The sequence below is a fragment of the Ascaphus truei genome, chromosome 14, assembly GCF_040206685.1.
Source record: "Ascaphus truei isolate aAscTru1 chromosome 14, aAscTru1.hap1, whole genome shotgun sequence".
Classification (NCBI taxonomy): Eukaryota; Metazoa; Chordata; class Amphibia; order Anura; family Ascaphidae; genus Ascaphus; species Ascaphus truei.
The window spans coordinates 36,632,554-36,644,027 of NC_134496.1; the positions used below are offsets into that span (position 1 = coordinate 36,632,554).

Here is an 11,474-nt window from a genome sequence, read left to right on the forward strand (position 1 = left end):
TATGTTTATTTTTCTTTCAATTTTTTTCAGATTTTCTTATCGCATTTGTCAAGTAGTGCCTAGTTGACAAATTAACAAAAACATTATCAGTGGTTATTTTTGTGATCTCACATACATCAAGAATGAAATTGAAAAGAATCCAGGTTTTCTAGTGAATTCACTCATCTCTAGTGCTTATGTAGGATGTCTTAATGCAGGGTTCTCAACTCCAGTCGTCAAGGGTCACCAACAGGTCAGGTTTTTAGGATATCCCTACTTCTGCACAGGTGGCTCAATCAGTAGCTCAGTCAAAGACTGAGCCACTGATTGAACCCCCTGTGCTGAAGCAGGGATATCCTGAAAACCTGATCTGTTGGGGGGGGGGGGGGGTGTCTTGAGAACTGGAGTCGAGAACACCTGGCTTAATGGTGTTTTGCTCTCGCCTGTATGTTTACTGTTCGTCAAAAAGTAATTATCTGAAAAAGGTTCTGAATGTGACATGCTGCCATAAAATTCTATTGATCCATCATGTTTACTGATTTATCTGTTATTTACTCCTAGGCTTTGGATGAAACATCTAAATGCTCATCACTTGACCATCTGCTTGAAAAATATTACTTATCCACCGCTTACACACTTGAGTTTATACTTGGTGTCATTGGAAATGGCATTGTCATGTTTGGGCATATTTTCTGCATGAAGAACTGGACAAGTGGCAGTATATATCTGTTCAATCTCTGCTTGTCAGACTTTGCATTTCTCTGCACTCTTCCGCTGTTGATTGAAAGCTATGCCCATGAACGCTGGGTATATGGGGATGTTCTTTGCAAAAGCAACAGATACCTATTACATGGAAATCTGTACACCAGCATTCTTTTCCTAACATGTATTAGTATTGATCGATATATGCTCATTACTTTTCCCTTAAAAGAACACCTTCTGCAGAAGAAAAGTATGGCTGTTTTCATATCCGTTGGCATTTGGATTGTAGTAACGCTTGAAATCTTACCTATTCTGACCTTCATAGACCCTAACCAGATTAATAACAACACACTCTGCCTGAGCTATGGAAGCTCCGGAGATGCATCAAACAGCTTGATTTATAGTCTCTGCCTTACTGTCACTGGATTCATCGTTCCCCTATGTCTCATGTGTTTTTTTTATCTGAAGATGGTTCACTTTCTGAGAAACAGGAATGAGCAGCTCGCTAGATCATTTTCTATCGAAAAGCCTCTCAGTTTAGTGACTCTGGCCGTGATTGTATTTTCAGTTCTGTTCACTCCTTACCATGTAATGAGAAACATTAGGATCGCTTCCCGAACTGATTCCTGGAAGCTAACGAAGTGCTCAATGACCATCATTAACTCTATATACATTTTCACAAGACCTTTGGCTTTCTTAAATAGTGTGATTAACCCTGTGTTTTATTTCTTAATGGGAGACCACTTCAGAGAAATGTTGATAGCCAGGATACAGCACGTATTTAAAACAATTAAATCCTTTTGTATGGTACATTAAACCCCAAATCTGCATCTTGAGAAACAAGCAACTGCACTTTTGTGTACGTAATGAGATCAGTATTTCCCTGATTAATGGAGTTGTAATTATCATTGTTCATTATTATTGTGTTTTTTTTTTACATAAATGTTCATTCCACTGCATGTCCCTAAAAGGGAGAATGAGAGCGCAATCTTTTTTCCCTGCGCCCCCCTGCTGGCTGTCCCCCTCTCCTCGCCCCCCCCCTCCCCTGCTTACATTGGCTCTGACGTCCTGGCGTCATTACGTCACGTTGCCATGGCAACACGTCACCCAAGCCATCTGAACCAAGGTAAGGAGAAGTTTACAGAGCCTTGCAGCTCCCCCGGCATTAATTTAAATGCCTCCGGGAAGCGCGTCGGGCCTCTGTAAACCCTGCCCCCCCCGCAGCGAAGCTCACCCCCCCTCCACTTTGCACACCCCTGCATTAGCTGAGAGTACCTGGCGTTGCTTGGGAATTCTAAGAAACCAACCTCAACCCTCATCCCCCCCCCCCCCCGCCCCTCATCTCTCCTTTTCCTCATCTCTCTTCCTCCCATCACTTTCCTTTAATACCTTATGATATCCCCAATTCTTTCTGTCTCTCTCATTCTCCAGCGTTCTAACTTTCCCCTCATGTGTCAACTGACCTCTCTTTCTTTCTTCATCTGCTTTCTGTGTAAACGTTATAGCTATCTGACACTCCTTATCTGCCACCAGGCTATGTGCATTATGATGTCACCAGTATAATGTCACTTGCCAGATACATAGCCTACCAGGTACAACACCCAGTGCCTGGCTCGCTTGTCAGAGAAATTGTAATAACTCATAGAGTTAAAAATAGAATGTATCCAATTTCCAAACATAGACAAAAACATGCCCGTTGATCTCAGGAACCATCATGCAAAATGTGGTTAGGATATCTTAAGAGGTGTCCAAATGCAAAACAGACAAATAACTTTCCAAAATATTTAGTAGATTAATTATACATTTGTGATGTGGTTTCTTTTCTACCCCGGCTGTTCTGTGTGCAATGAATGTCAGGAACAGGGAAGGAAAAACGAAGCACTGGTTCCACTGGGGTAAAAATAAACACAGAGGTGCGTTCCCACAATAAAAGTTTTAATGGATCAAAAGCACAAAAACAGACCACCTACGCGTTTCGGGCTTGTGGCCCTTTATCAAGGTGAATAGAAATACCTAAACGAGTGCATTTAAATACCTGGTTTCAGCGCTGGCGTGACCAATCCGCCGCCACTTCCTGGTTCCAGGAGAAGAGTGACGCAGGACGTGACGCGGGACGTGTGACGTCAGCGCGCTCGGGACATATCAATAAAACAAACTTTATTTAAACAGAAAAAAATAAACAAAATAACACTCCTTTGTATGAATGAAGAAACGTTACCTAGACATTAAAACATAATTTAAAACAAATATAAACAATGGAATAAACTAATCTCATGAGCAAGGGTGAACAATTGCTTCATTCATAGATTAAGCAAATTCTATATCTGCTAAAACCCACAGTTCAGAGTTCAATATGAGTGACATATGTCAACCTGGAAGAATCTGTATATATATATACAGACATAATAAAGGGCAATAGTGTATTTAATGACATAAAGGAGTACAATAAATTGCCACTTAATTGACAGGGGATGGTTTCCAGGTTGATTAAACATTGCCATCATTCACCATACAGATTATACAAATAATTAATTATTAAAAAAAACTATCATTATATCTTCCTACTGAATGGATATTGGCAAAGTATAGGACAATCAATGTTTAACATATGGTATGATTTCATTACTAAAACATTTTTTTACAAGTTAAATTCACAAAATAATTAAATCAAGCATACATATATTGCTATACCATAAATTGAGCATAAATTGCAGAGTTAGTAAAAATTTACAAATAGAGTTCACAAGGCAATTCAGTTGAGCATAAATATTTTGTTATATTGTAATTAGACATATATTATAGTTCGACTAAACATAAGTACAGTATTGTTAATAATAACTATATATATATAGAAAAGTTTAGCTAAACATATCTAAGAGCTCAGATGGTAACGATATATATTGAAAAAGGCAGGTACCTCTCTCATGAGATAGGGGAGAGAAGAAAAAATGGCAAGTTTAAAAAAATCAATTTAAAATTTAAAATTTAATTGATTAACCATTTCTAGAGCAGGAGCGGTCCAAGATCCCAATCGAAATTAAGACCATTTGTAAATTGCAACACCACATATGTAATTTACCTACTCACATGTGGTTGCGGCAAACAATACATACTGTAGGCCGAACGATTAGAGCTTTGAAAGTTCGTATACTCGAGCACTTACGCCTAATTATTAAAAAAGATGTTAATCACCCTGTTTCATTTCATTTCACTAACTGCAGTATGGGTAATGTGAATAACTTTTCATACACAGGTATAGAGCATATACCATGTCCCATTAGAGGTGGAGACAGAAATGGCATTCTAGACAGGAGAGAACTATTTTGGATTTTTACTTTAAATACACGCATTCCAAATGGTCTTAATTCCGATTGGGATCTTGGACCGTTCCTGCTCTAGAAATGGTTAATCAATTAAATTTTAAATTTTAAATTGATTTTTTTAAACTTGCCATTTCTTCTTCTCTCCCATATCGCAAGGGAGAGGTACCTGCCTTTTTCAATATATATCGTTACCATCTGAGCTCTTAGATATGTTTAGCTAAACTTTTCTATATATATATAGTTATTATTAACAATACTGTACTTATGTTTAGTCGAACTATAATATATGTCTAATTACAATATAACAAAATATTTATGCTCAACTGAATTGCCTTGTGAACTCTATTTGTAAATTTTTACTAACTCTGCAACTTATGCTCAATTTATGGTATAGCAATATATGTATGCTTGATTTAATTATTTTGTGAATTTAACTTGTAAAAAATTTTTTAGTAATGAAATCATACCATATGTTAAACATTGATTGTCCTATACTTTGCCAATATCCATTCAGTAGGAAGATATAATGATAGTTTTTTTTAATAATTAATTATTTGTATAATCTGTATGGTGAATGATGGCAATGTTTAATCAACCTGGAAACCATCCCCTGTCAATTAAAGTGGCAATTTATTGTACTCCTTTATGTCATGAAATACACTATTGCCCTTTATTATGTCTGTATATATATATATATATATATATATATATATATATATATATATATATATATATATATATATATATATATATATATATATATACAGATTCTTCCAGGTTGACATATGTCACTCATATTGAACTCTGAACTGTGGGTTTTAGCAGATATAGAATTTGCTTAATCTATGAATGAAGCAATTGTTCACCCTTGATCATGAGATTAGTTTATTCCATTGTTTATATTTGTTTTAAATTATGTTTTAATGTCTAGGTAACGTTTCTTCATTCATACAAAGGAGTGTTATTTTGTTTATTTTTTTCTGTTTAAATAAAGTTTGTTTTATTGATATGTCCCGAGCGCGCTGACGTCACACGTCCCGCGTCACGTCCTGCGTCACTCTTCTCCTGGAACCAGGAAGTGGCGGCGGATTGGTCACGCCAGCGCTGAAACCAGGTATTTAAATGCACTCGTTTAGGTATTTCTATTCACCTTGATAAAGGGCCACAAGCCCGAAACGCGTAGGTGGTCTGTTTTTGTGCTTTTGATCCATTAAAACTTTTATTGTGGGAACGCACCTGTGTTTATTTTTACCCCAGTGGAACCAGTGCTTCGTTTTTCCTTCCCTGTTCCTGTTCATCTACAACAACGGAGGCACGGTATACCCCAGGAGAAGTGACACAGCAGGCTCTACAATTACGTGAGTTACACTTTCAAGTGAGCCTTTCACTCTCCTCTTTCCATAGCGGCTGCAAGGTTTGTTTTTTACCCCATGTTATTACCATGATGTTGTATTAATGCTGGACACCGGCAGGTGTATACTGTCCTTACCTCATTGCATGTGGGACTTTATTTTCCAGTTACACATCCAACAGGTATATGGGTGTAATTCAATCTCCTAGCCTTATCTTTGCCATTTTGGAGGGGTAATCCGCTGTACATTCAAGTCAATCATTGTTTGCTGTGATTTTGGTTTAGAGCAGCGGTGCGCAAACTGTGGGGCGCGACCCCCAGGGGGGGCGCGACCCTGCCGACGGGGGGCGCGGGGTTTACAGAGGCCCCGCGCGCTTCCCGAAGGCACTTAAATTAAGTGCCGGGGGAGCTGCAGGGCCTCTGTAAACCTAACTTACCGTGACTCCGGCGGCTTCCTCCCTGCGGCGCCATGGCAACGCGGCGTCAAAATGACGCTGCGAGGTCATGTGACGTCACGTTGCTATGGCAACGTGACGTCATTACGCCGGAGCGCGGGTAAGTTGGGGTTGGGGGGGGCGCGGGAGCGAGGGGACAGCCGTCAGGGGGGCGCAGGGAAAAAAGTTTGCGCCCCCCTGGTTTAGAGCACCATGCAACTTTTTCTTCCCATGCAATGAATGTCAGTATGCTCAACTGGATTTATAGTTTACTTAATACAAGACTGCAACCTCTTCTGCAATTCTGTACCTGCAAACATAGAGGCCTCTCATACAGTAGGTTTATGGTCTAAGGAATGGGCCATTGTGTCCTGAAATGTTACGTTTGCATATGCTCTGCTGATGTTATAAAACGTAAGTTTTGCTTACAGTACAAATCAGACCCCTCTGTGCTTCCTCCATTACAACTATTCAAAATGAATGAGCTGTAAGGTATCCTATGGAATAGTACTGCTTAGTAAACATGGCACACATTGCTTAAAACTGAATATTTGTTAGAAGAGGACTATCAAATGTGTGAGTAGTGTAACCTGCCTTTGTAATGCTATCACAACAAATTATATAGTGTTCTCTAGTAGATTGAAATTAATTGCATAATGCTTACTGTACATTGATGTGATCTAATATTTTTATATAACAAAGTTTTTCATCTTGTCCATTGTTCTCAGTTAAACATGAATAATCCAAAAGCTCTCTATACATTCGATCTTATCCAGATTCACTGCTTTTTTGATAAACAAACATTAACTGCAGTTACATATTTTTTCTCAATTGTGTTCAGAGTTTGCATTTCTCAGAATAGATAAAAATGGGTTTCTCAGTATACACAACAAAAGACATAGATACCCAATACTACAATGTGACAAAATAAATAGTTAAATATTTCAGTATTCCCATGAATAAGGGTCATTTAGTTAAACACTTTAGCCAAAGCGTTATAAGCCTGCAGCCACATCACGGCATGACCAGTATGCAGGTCCTACCACTACCTGTGAACATTCTCATTTACCTCTGCAGAATTTGAGAATTCTCACAGGTAGTGGTAGGACCTGCATACTGTACTGGTCGTGACGTGGCTGCAGGCTTATAACGCTTTGGCCAAAGGGATTAACTAAATGACCCTTATTCATGAGAATACTAACAATGAAGTATTTAATTATGTATTTTGTCACATTGGACGAAGCATTGGGTATCTTTGTCTTTGTTGTATACATTTAGCCACACTCAGTAGCACTCTTTTGACACAAATATATATTTACATATACATACATATATATATATTATGTGGTGGGTTCTGGTGTTAGAGCTTGCTGGAATTGTGTGTTTTCTCAGAATACAACCTTACCTCTATCTTAAATGGATGTCTGAAACTTTTTTTCATAACTGATCACTACACAGGGTGTTTTGTACTAATAAAAAACAATAACATGTATTCTTCACTTTTTTTACACACTCTTTATACAAACTTACACGTGCTCATCTGTTTCTGTTAGTCTCCCCACATGTTAATTAGATTGTAAGCTCTTCAGGGAAGGGACTTTGTTCTTCCAATGTTACTCTTATGTCTTGATGCACTTATTCCAACTGTATTATTACACTGTATTCCCTGAGGAATTGGTATTATATTGTTGCAAAAATTGTAAAGCGCTGTGTATCTGGTTAGCGCTATATAAATTTAAAAAAATACATAATGTACAGAATTAATGTATTATATTTAGGTTTTATTATGTGTATTTGCCAATGCTTTACTAGACATAATTATGTCCATTGTTTATAGAACTGCATGAACTAGAATTTAATAGAACTGTGCAGGTATTTACGGACAATGTATTAAAAGTACTAATGGCATGAAGGAATATATGCAGAGCACTCAAATAAACATGTATATGGAAATTCAGGATCATAGTGTGCGTGTAAATCACAACAAACAAAATAATGTAATCCAGCCAACACTGAACAGAAAAAAACAGCCCGTTATTATCGTTCATTTGTAGTGCCAACATATTCTGCAGTGCGGTACAATGAGGTGCAGAGTTATGTATTTTACATAAATAGTTACATACAGGTAAGGACAAACATGCACAAAGAGGTCCTCTGCTCGTGAGAGTTTACCATCTACAGAGACTGAGGGACAATGTTAAAACAAGAAGGTAAGGTGGCCGCTTATTGTGGGACAGGGTGTGGCTCAGGTTGGACGGCTGATGCATTAAGGTTTGCGGTGGGGGTGTAATACGGGGTGGAGATTGGTCCAGCCACACAGCTGGCCCCAATGGTGTTGGAGGGGGGGAGACGGAGTTGGATGTTAAAGGCACGCCAGATAGGCTTCCTTGAAAAGGTGATTTTTCAGAGAGTTTTTAAATATATGGAAGCTGTGGGAGAGTCTGATGGTACTTTGTAGGAAATTTCAGAGAGAGGGGGCAGCACGGGAGAAGCCTTGCAGGCGCGGGTGATAAGGCAGGAGGAGACGCGAATGTCGTGGGCAGAAGGAGGGGATGTTTAAGGATATATTTGGGGATGAGGGCTGAAATGTAAGTAGGAGCACCATCGTTGAGATCTTATGTAAGTCAATACAAGGGTTTTAAATTTGATTCTAGAGGAGATGGGAAGCCAGGTTAGGGATATGCATAGTGGCGCAGCAGAAGTGGAGGCGGTGAGTGAGGCAGATGAGTCCGGGAGCAGAATTTTGGATCAATTGAGGTTGGGATGGATGGATAAGGGGAATGCCAACTAAGAGAATGTCGCAGTAATCGAGGCGGGACATGATGAGTGAGAGGATTAGGATTTTAGTTGCAACAAGAGTGAGTCATGAGGGTGTATGTTTGCGATATTTCGCAGGGGCTGACGGTAGGACTTCTTGAGGGACTGAATGTGAGGAATGAAGGAGAGGTCAGTCAAAGATCAAATGACAATGAAATGTATTACTGTAGGTCCAGGGCCACCAACAGCTTTACCGGGAACCAGGACTAGATCCTGGATACAGCTATGTGTGTCTGTCAGTGTATGCACCTATGTACAGTACATATGTCTATCTGTGTGCTCCTACTGTATGTATATTAGTGCCTATGTATACATGCCTGTATGTGCACACCTGTGTGTCAAAATATGCATGACTGTATGTGCGTGTGCAAATGTATGCACTGTGACGGTCGTGAGGATTTGGCCCGGGATTAAAGGGGTTACACCCCAATTGGCCACCCTCTACTCTCACCTGGGAAGCAAGGGGTTAATTGGGCTGAGGTCCAGAAATGTGCTTTAACCCTGGTTCTAACATGAAAATGTATATTCCCCTGTTCCCATGTTTATGGTTATGCCAGTGTCTGCACCACACACACTGGGGCTTAAGGGGTTAATAAGCTGCAGTTTAAGAAAATACAATTGTATTGTGTCTTTTCAGAAAATCTGGACTTCAAAAGGTTTGATTACAGTTGGGTGTGAAACATACACATGGGGGTTTTGGTGCACAGTATGTTAATACCTAATTTGCAGGCCAAGGGAATATTGCTAGGAAACAGCCCTGATCAAAGGTGTCCTGTTTGCAGGAAGCTAGAGTGGGGTGTGAGCATTATAACTCACACTTACAAAGGCCTCTGATTCAGGAGGTCTGGGCATTAGGTGTGAAATCTAAAACCAGGTGACAAATGTCCCCCACCCAGGGGTCCCTGCTTCAAAGGGTTTATTGATGGGGGCAAGGGGGCGGTTACACCAGGAGATATCAGAATGGGTGACCTTATTAAATATAAGAATATTATGAGATGTCCTTGGCTGAACGTGCTAAGAGTTACATAGGTGTATTCGCGGGACTTAGCCCCAACTGGTGATTCTAAACACTTGATATCTAGCAGATTCTAAGAGCCAGATATTAATATCTCTCTTAATTTTAATATTACACGGTAATATTTGGTCTCATTGGGAGCGTCAGGTGTGACAGAATGTATTAATATGTCTCGCGGGCCAGTAAGTATCTCTGAACTGAAGTTATGAAGTTATTTACAGTATATATGGAATTTTGGTTCTGTTGTGAAAACTGCAAACTCCCTGTGTTATGATAATGAGCAAGCAGAACATCTTGCTAGAATTTACATAGCCTGGTGATCAAAGGCTAAAGTGCCTAATTGTTTATGTTGGAGGCAGGAACTAGGAACTGTTTGGTTTTTAAGTGTGATATCTTGCAAGTCCAAAATCAGCTTCAAAGAGCTTCAAAAGGACTTTTGCTAGACGGCTCGGTGCCGTGAGTGTAGAGAAGGGTTAAAATGATATATAAGTCAGAGTCTCCCTTGCTCAGTGTCTTCATGCAAAGTCTTCATGCAAAGTCTTCATGCAAAGTCTTCATGCAAATGGCTTCATGTCTGAATGTCCTGCATGTGTCTTCATGACCTGCCTGTCTTGCTGTGATGTCAGCTGAAATATGGAAGAAATGGCCCATTCTGTATCCTGATGGCTTTCTTGTCCTAATCTTAAGTAAGTGTCTATATTTTGCCTGTTATTTGTACATTTTGTGTGTTCATCTTTATCAAGGAATAAATTATATTTTATCATATCTAAGTCTCGTCCCAGTTCAACCCAGTTATAAATATATATTATATATATTTTGGTGTAAATTACAGCCTGCCATAAAGTCACCGTGACATGCACTGTATGATTATATACAGTATGCGAGTGCGTGCCTACTGTATGTTTGCATTGAATACATAGGCATACTGTATAGACTGCAGGGAAGTCACTGACTGGTCATGTCTGATTAAGGTGTGTATGTGTGCTATGTATCTATGCCTGAATGTGTGTGTGCTTATGTATGTATGTGTGTGTGTATGTACAGTATATAGTATGTACGTCTATGTATGTGTGTTTATTATATGTATTGCTACATCTGTGTATGTGTATTTCTGTATGTCCTGTCTATATACAGTATGCCTTTATGTGGGGCTATATATCACAGCATCTGTTCTGCTCAACTGGTGAAATGAACACTTGATTTGGGATTTTATTAGATATTCTGGTGCTACTTGTGCCAGTTTAGCAGTAGAGAGTCTTCAATATATAAACCCCATGAAGGGAACTGGCTGAACAGGCTTCAGACAATTTGGGACTTCAAAGAAGATGTTGGAGAGATGAAAATATTGACTCTGGGAGTCAGACAGCCGCGTTTTACCTCCTACCCGAGTGCTTCCAACATCCATCGGACAGTGTGGCACTGTTTAGTGGGACAGTCCAAGAGAGGCAGTGTAGGGTGATGGTGCATTGTCTAGCAAGTAATTGGGTCCGGGTTCCCCAAAAAACATTTGCTTATGGCCCCCAAGAATGATACATAAAATGAAAGCAGGAGATCCTAACCCGACTAGGTTTTGTTTTTCTCCAGATCCTGCACGGTGATCTGGGCTTGCGGACCGGATTCATCCAGATTGCGAGTGTCCCAGACGGTTTGCTTCTAGATTGATCAGATCCACCAAGTTAAGAGGGTGGTCGGCACTCTGAGGGGGGTGGTGATACAGTAAGTCACTCAAGAGTAAGGTTACCTTCAGACCTCTATTCTTAATGAGTAATGCTTCATGGGTAATGGATGATGTGCTAATGTGGACTCTGGAGCTCTGTATTGAGTTCCTAGCCTCACTACTGTGCTGGATCCAT

At 39.7% G+C, this 11,474-nt stretch overlaps 1 protein-coding gene across 1 annotated transcript; it reads left to right on the top strand.

The window, feature by feature from the left end:
• The first annotated feature begins 426 nt into the window (after window positions 1-426).
• On the top strand, window positions 427-1,497 carry SUCNR1 (succinate receptor 1). The gene is made up of 2 exons (XM_075569417.1): window positions 427-447; window positions 541-1,497. Exons 1-2 carry the CDS (start codon window positions 427-429, stop codon window positions 1,495-1,497), a joined length of 978 nt encoding a protein of 325 aa, XP_075425532.1.
• Window positions 1,498-11,474: the final 9,977 nt, after the last annotated feature.